The sequence below is a fragment of the Bos taurus genome, chromosome 11 (genome assembly GCF_002263795.3).
Source record: "Bos taurus isolate L1 Dominette 01449 registration number 42190680 breed Hereford chromosome 11, ARS-UCD2.0, whole genome shotgun sequence".
Lineage (NCBI taxonomy): Eukaryota > Metazoa > Chordata > Mammalia > Artiodactyla > Bovidae > Bos > Bos taurus.
Window position 1 is genome coordinate 98,006,667 of NC_037338.1, and position 21,660 is coordinate 98,028,326.

General features: G+C 43.8%; 1 protein-coding gene across 3 annotated transcripts in view; it reads left to right on the plus strand.

Moving 5' to 3' along the window:
- GARNL3 (GTPase activating Rap/RanGAP domain like 3) overlaps nucleotides 1-21,660 on the plus strand; it is a 166,656-nt gene that overhangs the window by 25,890 nt on the left and 119,106 nt on the right. Inside the window, exons 1-2 of one of the 3 annotated variants that reach the window (XM_059891125.1) lie at nucleotides 19,918-20,013; nucleotides 20,989-21,058. In XM_059891125.1, coding sequence (XP_059747108.1) covers nucleotides 20,006-20,013; nucleotides 20,989-21,058 — 78 coding nt within the window. In that variant the 5' untranslated portion in view covers nucleotides 19,918-20,005. 3 annotated transcript variants of the gene reach the window in all.

Genomic DNA, 21,660 nt, shown 5'->3' on the forward strand with positions numbered 1-21,660 from the left:
GCTAGGAAGTTTGGTCTTGACTCTCTTAGCTAGAGCAGAGCATGATCAGATTTGCATACTGGAACAATTACTGGTATCAGTGGGCAGCTAGATTGCAGAAGAAAAATGTTGGCAGCTGGGAGACCTATCGGAGTGGCTGGGTAAGAGATATTAAGTGTTCTGATGAGTGGCAGGAACAATGGGATTGGGTTAAGGAATAATTAAGAGGAAAGTTAGAGTGGACCTAGTAAATGCATGGGTGGTGAGGTGAGGAAGTGACCCTCAGAGTTTTGACTCTGGCAGCTCAGTGATGGTCTTGCCCTGAAAGAGAGGGTCTTGAGATGAGGCAGCACAGAATCTGAGACAGAATGAGACAGAGATCATTAGATACTGCTGTTGGGGCAGGCTTCAATAATATGTGAACCGAGAACTTCTAGTTCTGAGGAGGGATATAATTACATCTTTGGAGGCAGGAAGTTATTAGAAGAGTCTTCTTAGAGTAAAGTGAAGTGGATCTTGAAAAAGGAGGAGAACCTTCCTTCTTTCCTTTTTCTCGAATAGATTTTAATCAGCAGAGGTAGAAGGGTGTTCTGGATGACCAGATCCTGACTTGCCACTTGTATGGAGTAGTAGGAAGTCTGGAAAGTCAGACGGGGGGACATATTGTGAAAGGTGTTGTACTTAATCCCAGGACAGTGGGGCACTGAGTGGTTTTTGAGATAGACAGGCGATGGTTTGGGCTCTGATTTTTAAAAGTTAATTTCACTGATGTGTGCAGTGAGGAGGCCAAGAAACCAACTAAGAGATGAACTGTGGAGGGGCTTGTTGGTTGTAAGTGACAGAAACCCATCTCAAAATAGTTTAGGTATAAAAGGAGAATGTGTGGGTTCATGTGACCAAACTAGGGAAAGGGACAGATCGTGCCTCAGGGTCAACTGGATCCAGGAGCAGTCAGTCCACACCCTCAAGCTCCCACTCCTTAGCCTGCTTTCTTTCTGCCTGTTGACCTCCATGTCTCCTACCATCCATGAGTTTTCACCACTGCAGTGAGTACGATATTGGGCAGCGTGGGGTATGTTCTCAGACTTCCAACTTGAGAGGACAAATCTTCCCCATTGACATACGTATGAAAGTGAAAGTGTTAGTCACTCAGTCATGTCCAACCCTTTGTGACCCCATAGACTAGCCCCCCAGGCTCCTCTGTCAATGGAATTCTCCAGGCAAGGAAACTAGAGTGGGTTCCCATTGCCTTCTCCAGGCAATCTTCCCGACCCAGGGATAGAAGCCGGGTTTCCTGCATTGTAGGCAGATTCTTTACCATCTGAGCCACCAGGAAAGCCCTGGTATATACCTATGGCTGATTCATGTTGCTATATGGCATGTTGTATGTATGCTGACGCATGTTGATGTATACATGTTGATGTACAGCAGAAACCAACACAATATTGTAAAGCAATTATCCTTCAATTAAAAATAAATTAACTAAAAAATATATTTTCCCTTCAGTTAGAGGAACCCTGGGAAAGGACTTGAGTTTCCCAGCCTGGGTCACATTTCCATTCCTAGTTCTGGGGGAATGTCTGTTACCAGGGGCAGAGGAGGCAGTTCTTGCTTCCCTGGTGAGCAGTGGGAGGGCTCAGGAAGTAGAAAAACATAATTTGAAGGGGTCAGAAAAGCCAGAGGGGCAGTTTCAAAAGGAGAGTGCTCTCTGACCAATCACAAAAATAACTTAGGAAGTTTTTTAAAAAATATGGATGGTGGAACTGAATAAATTAGAATCCGTAGTGGTGGGACCCAGGCCTGGGGCTGAAGGTGTTGAATATAACAGAAAGTTTGAAGATCAAAACGATATCTTCTGTTGAGTTTGATGATTCAGGAAGCCATGGGGCTTCTCTGAGAAAGCGGTTTCAGCTGGGAAGGGAGGGCAGAGGCACACAACAAGTCTCTCTGCATCCTCGTGTCTCCTCATTCATAACCTCATTTCAGGGCTGTGTCCGACCCTACAAGAAGCAAAGTCAGTCAGTTTAGTTGCTCAGTCATGTCTGATGCTTTGCAACCCATGGACTGCAGCATGCCAGGCTTCCCTGTCCATCACCAACTCCCAAAGCTTGCTCAAATTCATGTCCATTGAGTCTGTGATGCCATCCAACCATCTCATCCTCTATTGTCCTCTTCTCCTCCTTCCTTCAATCTTTCCCAGCATCATGTTCTTTTTCAGTGAGTTCTTCTCATCAGGTAGCCAGAGTATTGGAGCTTCAGCTTCAGCATCAGTCCTTCCAATGAATATTCAGGACTGATTTCCTTTAGGATTGACCTGTTTGATCTCCTTGCAGTCCAAGAGACTCTTAAAAGAGTCTTCTCCAACACCACAGTTCAAAAGCATCAATTCTTGGGTGCTCAGCTTTCTTTATGGTCCAACTCACATCCATACATAGACGCAGACGCCTCTCACAGGCCGGATGCCTCTCACTGGTGGATGTGAGGTAGGGAGGGTTCCAGCTTCGGCCTCCAGGCCTCCGCCGCTGCTGTGTCTAGTACCACCACCAATACTGCCGCCTCCGTTGGAGCTTCGTATTTCTAAAATGGCACCCCTGGACTAGGACAAGTACGTGGAGATAGTGCGGCTATGCAAATACCTGCCGGAGAAGGACTTGAAGCAGCTTTGTGACTACGTTTGTGACCTCCGCTTGGAAAAGGAGCCAGTATCAACACCAGTAACAAGAGGCACAGTCTCTTCGTTAGCTCAATACATTAGGAAAAGACAAAGGAAACCTATAGAAAAGATGGTTATTCAGGGCCATTCTGCCTTAAAAGGATGTCAACCAGGACCTGAGGAAAGAAAGTTTGAAGAGTTTTTAATCCCGTCTGAATTATTTGCCCACTCTTTAAAAAAAATATTTATTTATTTCTTTATGTGGTTGCCTTGGGTCTTAGTTGCAGCATGTGGAATCTAGTTCACTGACCAGGGATAGAACCTGGGCCCCCTGCATTGATTGGGAGCTTGGTAATCTTAGCCACTGGACCACCAGAGAAGTCCCTGCCTATTTTTTTTTTTAAACCATCAGTCCTTCCTATGATTAGTTACAATATCCTAGCAACAAGTGGATTTTTTTTAAAGTACAATTCAGATTCATTTCCATCACTAGGCTGAATTAGCAGTGGTTTACTTGTTGATCTTTTGGAGAAAGTTGTCATGTTTGAAAGAGTTTATAATCAAAGCATTATACAAATTTAGGCAATTTCATATTTAAACATGGGAAGGTCCCCTGGAGGAGGGCGTGGCAACCCACTTGTGTGTTCTTGCCTGGAGAATCCCCATGGACAGAGGAGCCTGATGGGCTACAGTCCGTGCAGTCGCAAAGAGTCAGAGACAACTGAGCAACTGACCACAGTACATATTTAAACACTCTAAAATAGCTTTCAAAAGCTATTTAAAACCTAGTTTGCTCCTGAATAAAAGTCTACTTGGTTTAAAAACACAGAGCTGGAGAGAAAGCCTCTGGGTTTAAATGAGGGGAAGTAGTAGGAAGCCCAGGTGGCTGTTGGTCTTGGCCACATTTGCCAGTGAAACTCCAATAATAAGGAAATTGATGTTTCAATTTCCATTTGCCTGACTCCTGTCACTAATTTTCAACTGATTCCAAATACAGAGAAGAGAGCAGTTTGATTTATTAAAAGCCTCCTAAAGCTCAGACAATTGTGAGGCAGGCTAGGATTTGTATGGGTCTGGCTAGAAGGAGGTTTTATTGATTTATTTTTATTTTTATTTTTTTTTCCAGTTTTGTTCTGTTTTATTTCATCAAATACTAACCCTACTCTTGTTTCACCTTCTTTCTCATATCCATCTTCATTTGCATTATTATCAAGCCCACCCGAAATAGGGCTTTCATCCCCTTATGTATGGCTCACCCTCCACCAACCCAACTTAGCATAATTTTAGATTAAGTTCCCCTAAACACTTTTTAAGACATGGTCCTCTACTCTGATCCCAAACTTAAAATGCAAAGGAACCTCGGGAGTCCCCTGGCAGTCCAGAGGTTAAGACTGTGCTTCCACTGCAAGGGGCACGGCTTTGATCCCTGATGGGGGTGCTATGGTCTCACATGCTTCAGTGCTTTTCAGTGTTATTCAAATGGCTGAAGGCAGTAGTTCTAAATGGAGAAGTCTTTGCACTGATCTTCTTGGGGGATTCTCAGAGAGGCCGGGCCATGCCCCAAACACTCCTGACCGCTCCGTGTCCGCTTGCCATCTCGTCCCCATGCTGCGCACGCTTGCACCGCTCCGTGTCGGCTTGCCGTCACGTCCCCATGTTTGTTTCCCTTGCAGATTTTTTTGGATTTGGGGCAGAATACGGATTTGCCGGGGACCAGCCCCGGCTGATCCAGGGTATTCGAAGGAGAGACGGCGTAGGCAAAGATCAGGAAACAACTGCTTAATTAAACGTTAATTAAGGATATAAAGAGTAATAAAATGAGGATAGCTCAGTGAGGAAATTCAGTGGAGAAAAGAGGCTGAAATAAGGATAGCTCAGTGAGGAAATTCAGTGTAGAAAAGAGGCTGAATAATTCAGCCAGAAGGTAAGAGAAAGAACGACATGGTGAGACCAAGTTTCGGTAAACAAGGCCCCTGATTTATTTTTAAAATTTCTTGTTCTTCTTGGTCTTTACAAAGTGTCTGACACATAGAAAGTGCTCACTAAATATTTGTTGGGTCAGTTAAAGGTTATACTTTGGCCACCTGATGTGAAAAACTGACTCATTTGAAAAGACCCTGATGCTGGGAAAGATTGAAGGCGGGAGGAGAAGGGGACGACAGAGGATGAGATGGTTGGATGGCAGCACCGACTCAATGGACATGAGTTTGAGTAAAGTCTGGGAGTTGGTGATGGACAGGGAGGCCTGGCATGCTGCAGTCCATGGGGTCGCAAAGAGTCAGGCACGACTGAGTGACTGAATGAACTGAAGTTAAAGATAATAGAACAAAGATGCCAATTAGAAGCCTTCTGCAATGATGAAGGTCTAAGCTAAAGCAGAGAAAGGAAATGAAAAGGAGAAGGAATGACAAAGGACTACGAGACATGGTATAATTCTGGAAATATCCTCAAGTGCAAAATGGCATGTACAGGTTATGCATTGCAGTTTATTAGTAGTAGCAAAAGGTTTAAAACCATTTACCTAGGAAACTGGTTAAATAAAATATGGTGTGTCTACTCAATGGAATAGTATGTAGCCAAAAGAAAAAATTACAGGGGCTCTTTTGGTGCTGATTTGGAAAGCTTGCCAAGGTACATTAAATGAAAAAATAACAAAAAGAATGGAATTGTGAATGGTTTACTACTGATGTATTTACCAAAGACAAAAAGGAATATATGTTTTTCTTTCTTTGTAAGTGCACACAGCATCTCTGGCAGACACACACCAAACAGTAGAGGCTACTGATGGGGAGAGGAAATGGGAGAGGGGGGTGGGGCCAAGAAGGAGGAGACGAGAGACTTTTTCCTGTATGGCCCTTTGGACTCTGTGAATTTTGAAGGAAGTGAGCTTTATCTCTTCAAAGAATGACATATAGAGTACCGGGTTAAGCTCCCTGTGACAACCTAGACAGGTGGGATGGGGTGAGGAATGGGAGGGAGGATTAAGAAGAAGGGGATATATGTATACTTATATATGTATACTTATGGCTAATTGACATTGTAGTGTGGCAGAAACCAACACAACATTGTAAAGCAATTATCCTCCAAATAAAAATAAATTTTAAAAAGGACACCAAAAATATGCATGACTAAAATTTTTAAAAATAATGAAATACAAATTCACACATACAAACATGCACCAGTCAAAAGCAACACTGTGCAGGCCTGTACCGGGGCTTGGAGACTGATTAGATGTTGGATATGGGGGAAAATCTGGGTGATGACCCTGAACTTGAACCTCAAGTGAGTAGGAAAAACACGGCAGTGTTGCTGACCAAGATGTGAGTGAGGAGTGGGAGTGAGGGTGCCTGGGGGCATGTTATGTTTTAGGGGCTCCCAGGGGGTTCACAGAACCACGTCCAGCAGTTGGAAGTCAGAACTTGCACTTGGAGAAAAAGTTTTGAGTTGGAGATTTGCTTTGGGTTAGCATAGAGGCAGTATTTGAAGGTACAGGAGTAGTGAGGTCCCCAGGGAGGTGAGTGACTCAAATGGAAGGGAGACGAATGTGGACCCACATTCACCTTTCAAGGGTGGCTTAAGGTTCAGTGCTGCCTTGCTGCTCTGTGTGATCTAAGTCAGGGAGGAGTATGGTGTCCCTCTGCCAGGATGTCCTGGTCCTTTTCTGGGAATGGAAGCTGCACCACTGAGCCCCACATCCCCTGGAGGAACAATCACTAACAGCAATCAGTTTTCCTCAAGGAGGTTATGCCATTACTAAAAATTTTATTCCTTTGACTATTCGCATTTTCTATTCTTTCAAATTTTACAGTCCTCAAGGGCCAGCAACCCATTTTTGGTGCTCACCTCATCTCAAAGTACAGTACAGTACACCATGAGGGCACGCTATAAATAGTGGTAGATAGTAGGACTCTTTGTAATCATTGCTTATAAGAAGCAGAAGGAAATAGTTCAGGCTGCCATGCCCTAAATTCACCTAAACTAACCCTCATTTTTATAAATCCCATTTGGCTTTGGATGGAGGCTGGTTGTTTTCCTGTCATCTCCTATATTAACAAATGTTCTTGGTTAAAATCCTTTTGCCTTCTATATTTCTGTAAATTTGGTCTATCTATTATTTTGCTTTCTTTGAAGAATATTCCACCCCCACCCCCCCGCCCACCCTGTCTACTCTCTCATCCTTGGTCTCAAAGTCTCATTTTTGTAGACTGTCTCAGGATCAGAGTACCTTGGTGAAGTTAACATTTTAGAAAATCTTTCACAAATATAGTTTGACCTTAAAAGCACAGAGTAAGCTGCTTTTCTTCCAGCACATGGTCTGAATGTATCTGGAGAAAAACAGAGCACAAGTAAGTATGGAGTAGCCACCTGATGCGAAGTCAGCTTGTTGGAAAATACCCTGATGCTGGGAAAGATTGAAGGCAAAAGAAGAAGGGGACGGCAAAGAATGAGATGGTTTGGTAGCATCACCGACTCAATGGACATGAATGTGAGCAAATTTCAGGGATAGTGGAGAATAGAAGAGCCTGATATACTACAGTCTGTGGGGTCACAAAGAATCAGACATGACTGACTAAATAACAAGGGACCTAAATTGGTCCTAAAAATTAGAATAAAATACAGAGGTCATTTAAAAAGCAGTGGGAGGAGCCTTCCCCCTCTCCTAGGTTATTTCAAGGGAAAATTCAGTCAGTTCCACAAGCATTTACCTCTACATTTGAGACTAAGAATTTTTCACATATTGATAGGGGCTGTAAAGCAGATCAAGATACACCACCCCAAAAATGCCACTTTGGCATAAAGATTATTTTGAGCTGAAGGAAGCTGAGAAAAGGCAGATATAGGAAGAACTGTCTGCCCTCCCCCATCTGCCTAAAAGCAGGGCATTAATTTCTCTATGTGAAGGTACCCCCTCCCCTCTCTTTACGAAGAGGAGGAGAACAGCCCTTGCTACCGGAGACAGAGACTGCACAAAGGTGAGTCTACATAAACAAACCTTTCTAAGTAACCCTATCTATCATTGCTTTCCCCCATGTGGCTCCCTTCCCATGACTGACCCTCCCAGAATCCCCAAATTTGGCCCCCTTTTTTATGTCTAGTCACTTCTCCATAATTTATTGCCCTTTGTTTAAATGGTATATGAGTCTCTGAGTCTAACTGCTATTTGGGGTTTTCTTTTCTGTGCAGCCCTTGTGCATGTAAAATTAGAAATAAAATTTGTATGCCTTTTCTTCTGTTCATCTGTCTTTTGTCAACTTAATTCACAGGCTCAGCTACAGAACATAGAAGAGTAAAGGGAAAGTTTTTCCTCCCTAACTGCTATTTCTTAAAGTTAGAGCATTTTTGATCACAAGAGAGCCTAGCTTATCTCTGGATTTCCACAAAGAGACTTTTTTTCCTTCTTTGTATTGTTCAAATGCACATACCTTCTTGCTAATGAAAGGCATGGATGCACAGTCTCTGTCTCTTCAAGTAGTTGTTGTGCTCCGACTATTCGCCATGCTAATGTGTGTTTTCTCTTTAAATCCAACAGCCCCATGAGGACTGTCCCATGTTTCTCAGTATTTGTTGAATTAATTCATAAATCAAGCCCCATTTTACAGCTGTAGAACTGAGGCCCCATGAAAGGCTGTTTCTTGCCAAAAATCAGGCAGTAAATGAGTGGTGGGTTATCACAGGGCTGAGTAAATATCAGGCAACCCTATGCACATGGAATTTCTCTATACATACAGATGTTAATTTATTTAAATTTAGGATCAGAGTTTCTTTTTTACTCTGTATAACATTTTTAAGTAATTTCTTATTGTACTATAATTTACATGCAATAAAATGCAAGAATCCTAAGTTCACAGTTGGATAAGTTTGACACCTGCAGCTGATCCACTTTATAATGCTACAGTGTGATCTGTTGCACTTAATTGTATTACCTGTTTATTGAAGGATGCCAGCCACTAGACATAGGAAATGCCAGCCTCATCGTCAGCTAATGGCTAGTGAATGATGTCACAATGTATTCACTGTGATGGCCCCCACAGCATTTTCTGTTTGCTCATATTACTGGCATTGTATTCACTTCTGAAGTAAATTTATTGAGATTAACCTGCGGCAACATTTACAGTATTTTCAGGTCTGACTCAGAAATGAATTTCACAAACATGCTGTACAGTGCTGCTCACTTCCAGCAGCAGCCGACAGCGGACTTGTGAGCGCCTGGTGGTGTCTCTCCAGGCCTGATCCTTGAGGAAGCTATGACGTGGTCCCTGTGCTCGCCCTGCCTCTTCTCTGGGTCCCTATCCGTATGGCTGGTCTCACCCTCCTGTGTCTCTCCCAGCCCCTTGCAAAGAAGGAAAATCCTAGGGGACCTGGTGGCTTTCTTCAGACATTTGAAGGGCTTTCCTGTAGAAGTGATCTTGTTTTATGTGGCCCCAAAGGATTGGCTGGCTGACTATTATTCACTCATTCACTCATTCATTCATAATTCAATAAAACCCCACTAAGAGCTAATATCTGTGCCAGGAATTATGTAACATGTCAGGATTTTGCACTGAACAAAACCAACAGAGAACCTGTCATTGTGGATGCTTATATTCTAGTAGGGGTGGCAGATGTTAATCCAGTATCCTCTTTGTATTAATAATTTCTAGTCTGGGGAGTAGGGGTAAAGTCCAGAAGAAGAAGCAGAAGAGGCAGTTTGTAGACAGCTTTCCAGGTCCTAAGATGAGAAAGATGCTCAGCAGGCTAAAGGAAAGGAAGAAGGGCAGTGTGGCTGGATTGCTGAGATGAGGAGAGAGTGGGCCAGACAGGACCACTGACTGGGGTGTGGAAGTGATCATAAGGAAATTAAGAAGAAGTGAAAGGGTGAAGACGTAGGACCAACTGGTGGCAATTAAAGTGTGATGGATTTCAATTCAATACAGGAAAAAAAAAAGAAACAAAATTGTTTGACAGGGAGAATGGAGTGCCCTGGGCCTTGTGGGCTTCAGTTCATGGCGTTGCAGAAGAGTCAGACATGACTTAGAGACTAAACAATAACAACAACGATAGCGTGTAATTGAGACTTGTTAGCCATATTTAAAGTATCTGGTAGAGAATACACTACCATAGGTGGCAGGTTGGACACCAAGTGATCCTTGAGTCTCTGGACCTGAAAGTCTCTGGACATTTCTGGAAGTCTCTTCCACCCTAAAATTGTATGTTGAAGTGGCTGGAAGACTGATGAGGCTGTTATAGGAATCTGGACATCAAATACTGAGGACCCATGAGATGGAAGGACTTGGCTGGCTGAGTATGGGAGATGATCACTGATGAAATGTCCAGCTGTAAGAGAATGGAGGATCAGTGGGATATTGACACAGCAGGAGGCTACACAGCACTGTGAGTCAATGACTAGAGTTACGGCTGTCAACGTGTACAAACCTCAAAAGCACAGTGTTCAAAGAAGCTAGTTGCAGGGAGATAGTCATGGTTTGATATACAAGTGTATAAAATTTAAAGTCATGCTAAACAATACTGCAAATGGTTTATGACTACATGGTACAAATGTCAAAGATAAGTAGGAAGTATGAACCAAATTGTTTAGTCAAATTGTGTCAAAGGAGAGAAAGATGAAAATGAGATCAAGGACAGGTACACAGGGGTTTTCAGTGTATCTATAATGTTCATGATATTCATTTTTCTGCATCTTAAACCATTTCATAATAAAACAGATGAAATCCAGGTGAGTCTGACATACAACTAGGTTTGAGAACCAGAATCAAGTGCTTCTCAAAATTCAACATGCATTTGAATCCTCAGGGGATCTTGTTAAAATGCTGATTTTGTCTCATTAGGTCTGGGGTGGGGCCTAAGAGTCTGAATTTCTAACCAACTCAGGGAAAATTATCCCTCTGAGTAGTGAGGATGGGAGATTCCCGTTCTCTAGGATTCCTGCTAGCCAGGGTACTGCTCAGAAATGTTGCTCTGGACAGCATGCCTGCCTTCAGAGTCTGGGTACAGCTGGAGGCACAGTTTGGCAATCTCAGAAGAGAAGCTTGGAGAACCTAGGGAGACAGACTTTGGAGGGATTTCCCCAAAGAAGTTAAATCTGCAGGTGATCAAGGCAGGTCTGCAGCAACATATGTTGTCTGCTGATTTTTTCTTCTTAAACGAGTTTCTGTTTAACGCTTTGTGGTCATGCATGTATAGGTGTCCTGTGGAGCAGTGTTTCCCTAACCAAATTATACTCAGCTGGAAATCCCTTCAGCCTTGACCTTATAAGAAAGAATCCAAGGTCACTAGAGAGTGGAGAGGGAGGGAGCAGACGTATGGACATTACACTTTGTAGGAATCATTTGTAAGTAGCAGCTCCCAGGTTTTCTGGATGGTGGGTCTTTTAAAAAATTAATTTTGGTTGTGCTTGGGTCTTCGTTGCTATGCAGGCTTTCTCTAGTTGCGGTGAGCAGGGGCTATGCTATAGTTGCGGTATGTGGGCATAGTTGCTCTGGGGTATGTGGAATCTTTGGGGATCAAACCCATGTCTCCTGTATTGGCAGGCAGATTCTTATCCACTGTGTCACCAGGGAAATCCTGGATGGTGGGGCTTGAGCTGAGCAGAATGACAAGCCTTCAGGCTTCTGCTCTGCACACCCACATCCCAAGATGACATATGCTACTTAAGAAGGGGACAAAGGGGACTGTTGTACAAGTTACCAGCTTTGCTACCCACAGGTGTGATGTGCTTGCACACTTTTTGTTCTGTGAAGTCCAATGTCCTTTATATTTTGCCACTGAACCGTAAGTGCTATGACTGTGGGGACCACACATCTTGGGTTTAGCACCTGGCCCAGTACCTGGTACATCTTAGGTGCTCAGATCAGATCAGAGATCAGATCAGATCAGTCGCTCATTCGTGTCTGACTCTTTGCGACCCCATGAATCGCAGCACCCAGGCCTCCCTGTCCATCACCAACTCCCGGAGTTCACCCAGACTCACGTCCATCAAGTCAGTGATGCCATCCAGCCATCTCATCCTCTGTCGTCCCCTTCTCCTCTTGCCCCCAATCCCTCCCAGCATCAGAGTCTTTTCCAATGAGTCAACTCTTAACATGAGATGGCCAAAGTACTGGAGTTTCAGCTTTAGCATCATTCCTTCCAAAGAAATCCCAGGGCTGATCTCCTTCAGAATGGACTGGTTGGATCTCCTTGCAGTCCAAGGGACTCTCAAGAGTCTTCTCCAATACCACAGTTCAAAAGCATCAGTTCTTCGGCGCTCAGCCTTCTTCACAGTCCAACTCTCACATCCATACATGACCACAGGAAAAACCATAGCCTTGACTAGACGGACTTTTGTTGGCAAAGTAATGTCTCTGCTTTTGAATATGCTGTCTAGGTTGGTCATAACTTTCCTTCCAAGGAGTAAGTGTCTTTTAATTTCATGGCTGCAGTCACCATCTGCAGTGATTTTTGAGCCCAGAAAAATAAAGTCTGACACTGTTTCCACTGTTTCCCCATCTATTTCCCATGAAGTGATGGGACCAGATGCCATGATCTTCGTTTTCTGAATGTTGAGCTTTAAGCCAACTTTTTTACTCTCCACTTTCACTTTCATCAAGAGGCTTTTTAGTTCCTCTTCACTTTCTGCCATAAGGGTGGTGTCATCTGCATATCTGAGGTTATTGATATTTCTCCCAGCAATCTTGAATCCAGCTTGTGTTTCTTCCAGTCCAGCGTTTCTCATGATGTACTCTGCATAGAAGTTAAATAAACAGGGTGACAATATACAGCCTTGACGAACTCCTTTTCCTATTTGGAACCAGTCTGTTGTTCCATGTCCAGTTCTAACTGTTGCTTCCTGACCTGCATACAAATTTCTCAAGAGGCAGATCAGGTGGTCTGGTATTCCCATCGATGGTGTGATCACTGACCTAGAGCCAGACATCCTGGAATGTGAAGTCAAGTGGGCCTTTGAAAGCATCACTACCAACAAAGCTAGTGGAGGTGATAGAATTCCAGTTGAGCTATTCCAAATCCTGAAAGATGATGCTGTGAAAGTGCTGCACTCAATATGCCAGCAAATTTGGAAAACTCAGCAGTGGCCACAGGACTGGAAAAGGTCAGTTTTCATTCCAATCCCAAAGAAAAGCAATGCCAAAGAATGCTCAAACTACCGCACAATTGCACTCATCTCACACGCTAGTAAAGTAATGCTCAAAATTCTCCAAGCCAGGCTTCAGCAATATGTGAACCATGAACTTCCTGATGTTCAAGCTGGTTTTAGAAAAGGCAGAGGAACCAGAGATCAAATTGCCAACATCCGCTGGATCATGGAAAAAGCAAGAGAGTTCTAGAAAGGCATCTATTTCTGCTTAGGTGCTCAGGAACTGTTTATGGGATGAGTGAAAGAATTTCAACTCAGATACACGTGTTTTTAAACTTAACCGTTTTATTTTGAGAGCGTCATAGATTCTTAATAACGTAGTTGTCAGAAAAACACAGAGAGATTCCAGGTATCCTTTCCCCAGTTTCCCCCAGTGGTAACATCTGGCATAATAACATTAGTGCAGGATCAGTCACAACCAGAAAATTATCACTGATACAATCTGCTGGCCTTAGATTTCCCTGGCGTCACATGCAATTTTGTCTTGGGTAGGTTCATTTATTTATCATCACAGATGACAGACACAGAATGGCTCCGTCACCACATACCTTTTTATAAGCCACCTCCCTCCTCTATAATTTTTGAGAATGTCACCTCAAGAATGTTGTGTGATGGAATCACAGCAGTATGTAACCTTTTAGCGTTGGCCCTTTCCACTCCACACGACTTCCTGGACCTTGTCCAAGCTGCTGCATCTGTCAGTGTTGTGTTTCTCTTCTGGGCTGAGGGACATTCCAGTGTGTGCATGCACCACAGGTGCTTTATCCGTTGGCCCTTCCAAGGATTTCCAGGCTTTTTCCAGTTTAGGGCTATCATGAATAAAGCTGCTGTAAACATTTGTGTATAGGTATTTTGAATATATATTTTCATTTCTCTGGGATAAATGCCCAACAGTGCAAATGCTGGGTCATATGGTAACTGCATGTTTAATCTTATAAGAAACTGCTAACTGGTTTTCAGAGAGGCTTGGCTTACCTTGCACATTTCTACCCAGAGTTTATGAGTGGTCTGGTTGCTCTGTGTCTTCGCCAGTGTTTGGTGTGGTTGCTGTTTTTTAGTTAGAACTCTAAGGACACTGGTAGAGGTCATTATTGAAAGGAAACTTGCAGTGAATTACCACAAGACTTTAGTAATAGCAGAGAATCCAGTAAGTTCTGGGGACACCTGTCTGTGCTAGAAACTTAGTGGGCACAGAAATACTGTAGGAGGAATGCATTTCACAATATTACAGAAATGAAGATTAAAGTGAGAAAGATGGCTGAATAATGGTGGAAGTAGCATCAAATATACCGAAAGAAATGTCAGAATATCCAATGGCAGATGGATGGTGGAAGAGGGAAAGGGGGAAGGGGACAGGAACCCATCTGCATTCAGCAAGAGCAAAAACCAGCAGAAGTGAAGTGAAAGTCACTCAGTCCGAGTCTTCGTCACCCTGTGGATTGTAGCCCGCCAGGCTCTTCTGTCCATGGAATTCTCTAGGCCAGAATACCGGAATGGGTAACCGTTCCCTTCTCCAAGGGATCTTCCCAACCCAGGCATCAAACCCAGGTTTCCCATGTTGCAGGCAGATTCTTTACCATCTGAGCCACCAGGGAAGCCCTAAGAGGTTATCATTAATTCATAACTCATTAATGCAACAAGTATTCATGGAGCAGCCTGCTCTGAACCAGGCACATGGGGCATGGTCATGACCAAGGTAGGTAAGGTCCCTGACAGTTAGAATAGCTAGCTTTTATTTATGTGTCAGATGTGCTAAGCACCTTATGATATCTTTTAATCCTCCCACAGAAACAGATTATTTTAAGCCCATATTACAGATGAGGAAACAGGCTCAGAGAGGATAAGTAACTTGCCAGGGGCTACAGAGCTGTTGTGCCATGGAGCTGACATTCAGATCCAGGCATGTCTGACCACTTTATGATTGGTGGAGTTTGCTAATGGATGTTAAACTTAAGATCAGGAGTATGTGATGCTGGGAACCCAGAACCTCAGTGGAGGGACAGGATGCTGTCTGGAGCAAGAATCCAGGGGCTTAGATTTTTCTGAGACCCTAACATTCCAGAAATCCTCTTGCTTACTTCCTACTTCCTGGTGTCTGAAATCTTTTCAAAAGAGGATGAGATTCTTCCATTTCATCATTAGAAGTTAATGTATAATTGCAGCTCTGCTTTTTTGTGTCATTATCTCCAGAAGGAGAGACAACTGCTCCCTTATGTGCAATAAGCTATTCTAGTACCTGTTGTTAGGAGGCCCTGCTTTCCCTCTAAGCCTCAGTCTGTCAGCTGGCACATTTTTCAGCTCCTCTGTCCCTCAAATAGGGGGATCCCTTCCATCTGTCTATTACTATCTGTTTATCAAGGGGGTGGAGGTGGTGCCCTGGCACTCTTGACATTGAGCTCTGCTGTTAGTAAGCCTGTTGCTTTTCACTATTTCTTTCAGCTGATCCAGGAAGAATCTCATTCTTCTGTTGGCTTTAACTCTGCCAGCAGGGCTGGAGATGACTGAGGCCTGGATTAGTGGGGTCTGGCCAGTTGTTAGGGTCAGTCACTAATCTCCGGGCCACTTGAGTAAGGAACTATATCGCTGAGTTTCAGCTTCCTTTCCCCACCCTGCCTTTTTCAGTTTCCATAACATCTACTCTTTGCAGGGGATTGTCCTGCTTTCTGGGATCCTGATTTACATAATGGTCATTTCTCTAGCCTCTGTGTGGGGCTGGAAATCTTTGCTCTCATCCCAGGCCTTCTTTAGAGACGTAACATGATGGTCCTCAGCTCTCTTCATGCTTGCAAAGCATGATCCGGCATCCTCACACGTTAATTTGCTAAAACAGAATTTCTATTTAGAGCCAGACCACCTTGTCTATGAGGAACTTGAACCCACTGGTTCTTTTTTGCACCTGCCTGTTCTGGTGACCTGCTCTCAGGCCCAAGGATTTTCTAGGTGAGGTCGCACTGCTAGGCCAACACTTTCAGGAAGGGGATGGTCTGCTGGGCTGTGATGCTGCCCTAAGCCCTGCCCTAGGGGGCTGCTTGGCCCCAGATCTCGCGTTTTACCACAGCGGGGAAAAAACAGGCATCTTGTTTTAAGTTCTTTAAAAGTTATTAATAGTAATCATGTAGGCTGCAGCCACTTTCCAGGACTCTCGAACAACCAGAGAAGAATTCATACTAATAAAAAGAGCAATAATAATAGCTAACATTTATTGAGTAGTTTTCATGTAATAGATATTATGCGTAGAATAAACTTTTATCTGCTCTTTTTAGTTTATTCTGTATAACCCTGTTAAATAACTGATATGATCAGCCACATTTTATACACATGGGAACTAATGCCCAGGGGGCTTAAGAACCCCTGTCTGTGACTGAGGCCCTTGCCCTGAGGCACTATGTGACATCTCCTCCCATTCAGGGAAAACTTGATCAAGGCCTTGTCCTTCCTTATAAAAATGCCACAGAATGGCTAACAGGTTTCCCAGGGATTCCAGAGTCATCTGGAAAAGCAGTATTTTTCAAAACACTGTCTGTGAACCACCTGCATCACCACCACGGCTTATTAAAATCTCAGTCAGGCTGAATCACAGCCTCTGGGAAAAGGGCCAGGGAATCTGCATTTCTAGAAAGCTCCCCCAGGGATTCTGATGGACTCTAATAAACACTGCTATTTTCATTGGCATCCTAATCACAGTTTATGGGTAGAGCTGATATCAGCAAAAGGGATTCGTGCGTCTATGGGCAGGGGTTGGGCAAACTTTCTGGGAAGGGCCAGAGCATAAATGATTTGGGCTTTGCAGGCCCTGCAGGTCTCTGTTGCAAGTTCTCAGCTCTGCTACTGAACCATGGAAACAACCACAGACAGCCTGTCACCAGAGGGTGTGGCTGCATCTCAGTAAAGCTTAGTGTTCAGCAGGGGAGGCCACAGTGTGCTGACCTCAGTAGTTGTCCTGGCCCACCAGCCCTCTGATGACCCCTTTTTTGTGGGACTTCTTTTCTTCTTAATTGGAGGAAAATTGCTTTACAATGTTGTGTTGGTTTCTGCCATATGACAGTGCAAATCAGCCATAATTATACATATATCCCCTCTCTCTTAAGCCTCCCTCCCGTCCCCCATCCCACTCCTCTAGGTCATCACAGAGTGCCAGGCTGGGCCCCTGCATTATATTGCAACTTCTTACCAGCAATCTGTTTTACACAGGATAGTGTATATATGTTGATGCTACTTTCTCCATTCGTCCCACTTTCTCCTCCCCCCACTTGTCCACAAGTCCATTCTGTACATCTGCGTCTCTGTATCGCCATATCTTCCCTACAAAAAGGTTCATCAGTACCATTTTTCTAGATTCCATATATATGCATTAATATATGATATTTATTTTTCTCTTTCTGACTTACTTCACTCTGAATAACATGTTCTGGGTTCATCCACTTCACTAGCACTGACTCAAATTCATTCCTTTTAATGGCTGAGTAATATTCCATTGTATATATGTACCATACCTTCTTTATCCATTCATTTGTAGATGGACATCTAGGTTGCTTCCATGTCCTGGCTATTGTAAATAGTGCTACAGTGAACACTGGGGTAAATGTGTCTTGTAGTATTGTAGCTTTCTCAGGATATATGTCCATTAGAGGGATTTCTGGGTCATATGGTAGATTTATTCCTAGTTTTTTAAGGAATCTCCCTGCTGTTCTCCATAATGGCTCTATCAGTTTACATTCTGTGGGGCTTATTCTTACAGTACTTTCTGTTGCCTGTGGAGAGCTATATCTATGAAGATAAAATCACCTGTTGTAACAGATAAACCTTGAATCTTTGTGACTTAAAGCAGTACAAGTTCTGTCCTCTCATCTCACAGCCCAGTGAGAGTCTGCCTACTTGGGTTCTTCTGTGTTCTTCATTTAGGGACCTGGGCTCCTTCATAGTGTAGCTTCATCCTTCTTGGTTCTCACAGCCATCCTCAGAGCCAGTGGACGAGGAAAGAGCCAGGATTATTCATGGGAAACCTGTATGGGCCTGGTCTGGAAGAGGTGCCCCGCATTTCTACCCATACTTTACTGGCCAGAATTCTCATTGCGTGGGGTCCTGAAATAGCAATTTCTCAAGGCTGTGAGGCCCTTGGTCTCAAGACTTTCTCTAGTCCCTTCTATCTTTGCTTGAAATCCATCCACTTCTAACCTGGGCTCATCTCTTCCTTGTAAAAAGCCTTGCTAAGGTCAGTCAGTAGGAGCCAGCCCATGGCCTCACTCTGACCTGTCCAGCCACATTCCTTAGGGCTGCAGGCTCAGAAGGCACAGATCCACCGCCTCAGTTATTGTAGGTGCGAGTTTTATCACCTAGTTTGCTACTGTGTAACCGAGATCTCCATTTCTCTAGGCTCTGAGACCATTTCCTCCCTGGCTGCTGCCTGCCTGTGAAGCCTGCACCACATATTTTAGGTTGTTGCCATGGTAGCACCCCAGTGCAAGATACCAACTTCTGTACTAGTCCAGGTAGCACAGAGGCTTCACCAGGTAAACCCCAAAATGTGTGTGATGAACACAACTAAATGTTTATTTCCTGCTCACATCACATTCTAATACAGATGTTCTTGGAGGCATGACCTTCCATTTGGTCATTCAGAGACCTGGCTTTTTTCCATCTCGAACCTCTGCCTTCCTATGGGTCCTTGTGGTCCTCTCTTGCTGGCCACGGGGAAGGCAGGCAGGCTTCCCATGGGAGCCCATGGCATATCACTTGGGTCTGTATTCTCTTGGCCAGAAATCAGTCACATGGTCACACTCCCTGAAAGAGGGGCTAGGAGATGAAGTCCAGTGACAAGTCCCAGAGGAAAGGAAGGAGGTTTTGGTGTACATGTGGCCATATCTGCCTCTTGGGTCAGGACTGTCTGGACTGATGGAGTGACATCCAGGGGCTTATCAGGGAGAAAGTCAATAGGTGGCCTGCCTCAGTGATCACTAGGGGCCCTATCAGGCAACAGCTAGTGAGATCCGAAAGATGTGCGAGTAAACAACAAACGTTTACTGCGTGTCCATTCTTTGCCTAGCAATGGGCCAGACTCTGGGGACCTGGAGGAGAACCAAGCTCCTCTTAGAGCTCTGGGTGATCCTCCTAAACACAACCCTTGTGCTGGATGCCAAGGGGCCAGGGAGTTGGGGAAGAGAGTGGGTTTTCTACTACGGCTGGTTTGAGTGCCTCCTAGAAATGCTTCCCTTACAGTTGTGCGTGGCCCTGTCATCAGCAAGCACCCTCTCTGCGGTGTACTGGACGAAATGTAATTAGAAGGGGAAAAGGGAAGCCCACAGCAGATATTCTGTTTATCTCTCTCGGTTGTTTTCCTAGGACATCATCTGCCCTCAGTGAGGCTTCTAAGGAGGCGGTTGCTCCAGATGTAGGGTCATCACCCTGTTTTCTGTGTGTTTCTGGCTGTTGGCATTGGCAAAGTTAGGAAGCTGGCACTGTCTCGGAACCCCCTCTGTGGTTCTGAGGGCGGCACAGGGAGGGGCCCAGATCCCCACATCCCTGCTCTGTTCATGTTTTTGGCCATTTGGGTTAGAAACCGCTGCTACTGCTTCTGTTGATGACTGAGTCACAGGCCCGACTTAACTGAAGGTGTTGGCTGAGGTCCAGGCAGACAGCTCTCAGTCAGCCACCATTGAGCATCAGCTCTGTGCCCAACCCCTGTTCAAGAGCGTGGATGCACCCCTTACAGGAGCCCACTTGCTCTTGGTAACTCAGGGCTGCTGGAGAAGGATCTTGAAACTGTTATGTAAGGCAACAGCAATATTCTCCAGGAGGGTTTTCAAAAAGGGCCAAGAAAATGGGCGTAGAGGACATAGCTAACCTTGGAGCTGGCCATGGAGGGAAGCTTTTACATCTCTTTCAGAGATTTTTCGGTAGAAAGTCATGTCACTAGCAGCAGGAAGGTAGCTTAGGTAAGTATCTAGGACACCCTTCCAAGCTGCCTTCATTAATTTGTTGCACAGTTTCTTCTAAGGCAGTGAGGACTACAAAAGGTTAAATCTCTCCTATACGATGAACTCAGCCATCCCCGTGAAATGGAGGAAGCGGAATACCATTAGACTCTCTAATCTCATTTCTCTCATGCTGTCCTTCTTGGAGCCTATCAAACAGTGTCCTGGCAGAGAGTCAGTTCTGTGGCCGTGAAGCATCAGAGTCAGTCTCTTTCTGAACGTGCCAGAAGGGCTGTAATTTAGAAAATGTAGCCTACCTTTTAAGGAAGGATGAAAAGGTACTAAATGCACCTTTCTTTGCATGTTAACTCCCAAATATTTGGGATATATTAAATGTGTCATTCCTGGGAAATTTTATTTTCTGTTTTATTAGAGTTATTTGCATGACATATTAGAACAGAACTTATAAAACTGTTTGTATTTGTGGATCTCTGGTGGTTTCATGAGTACTGCTCAGGGCCCTCTCTGTACCAACTATTCAATAAGATATGTGTCTTTTGAGTGTGTAACTGTGCATTCAAGATGCAAATGCAGTAACAATTTTGCCCCTGGTTTTAATTGTTTTTCCTCAAAGACGCATGTGATTTTTCTTATCTGATTTAGGCATTTCTCAAGGGGAGGGGGTAGGAAAGTATTAGCTACTGCCACATCAAAAAAGCTAAATATAATTGGAAGTTAGATTTTGAGATTTTTCTGTTAGTCCTAGTCTTTTTTCCATATTGTGATGTTGTCATAAAGGGGAGGGGGGTGGGGCCTACCAGAATTTTGAAGTTTTTTTTTTCCTCCTATTTAAAGTTTATGTCTCCTAGATAGCATCCCATAATGCTGGTTATTTTTATGCAGAATATTTGGGACAAAGAGGCTCTCTCTAAACGAAAGATAATTGCAAGCTTTGTCTCTTGCCTCAAGTTTACTGCAGGATTTCTCTCCCCTCTGGTTATACAGAAATGAAATTATAAACCACCAGTAGCCTGGGAAATGTCAATCGATTCCAAATGACTAAATATTTAATTCAATCATTGCCTATACCTCCAAGGATGACTCGGGTGTTTTTCTTCTTACTGAGGGCTCCATGAAAGCCGGGCTCTGCAATGGCTGCTGAGGACTGTGTCTGTTGCAAGGAGGCTCCCCTGCAGTGAGGAGCTGGGCAAGCCTGTTCCATAGCAGCCCTTTTTGCAAATGGTAGTGGATTTTTGCAGAAGGTTTGTGGCCAGATCGCTATGTATAATACTGATGAAGCATTTTTGTTCCAGCTCTGTCTCGGAAGACCTAGGCTGTAGACGTGGGGATTTCAGTAGGAAACATTATGGATCTGTGGAGCTGGTAAGTTTACACTGTCTGTTCAGTGGTAGTACATTGATTTCGATTTAGAGAGGATCGCCAAGCTCTTCAGATCTTTTGTTGTATATTTACCGTTAGACCATGTGGGTACAGTATAAGGGCTGGATGGGAATGAATGACTATTGAAAGGCTGTAATATCGATCATCTTTATCTGTTGTGTTTTTACTGTTACGTACTTTTAATCTGTGCCTTTCAGTGTGTTAAAAATATGTTGTGGCTTGGTATTTTTCCCTGTTCATGGTGTTATGTAATTAAATAAAATGATTTATGTATTAGGAAAGGTAGCATTTAGCTTTTATGTTATCTTGTTCCTAAAAGTTTCTAAATCTAGTTTTTGAGGTTTAAATATTATTATAATACATATTCCAATTTTTCTGTACCCTTCATCTCTGGATATGTGATAGGAGTTAGAATATCTGTGAGCTCTTTTTTCCCCCCCTGTTACAAGTATATATGTTGGACTAGATAAATGTCTGTGTAGGTAATAGATATCTGGATTGAAAATATTCATATTTTTCTTAATGAGAGAGATTGGGGTTTGTGTTATGATTTTTTAAAAAGGGTATGCTTTCATTTTAAAAGA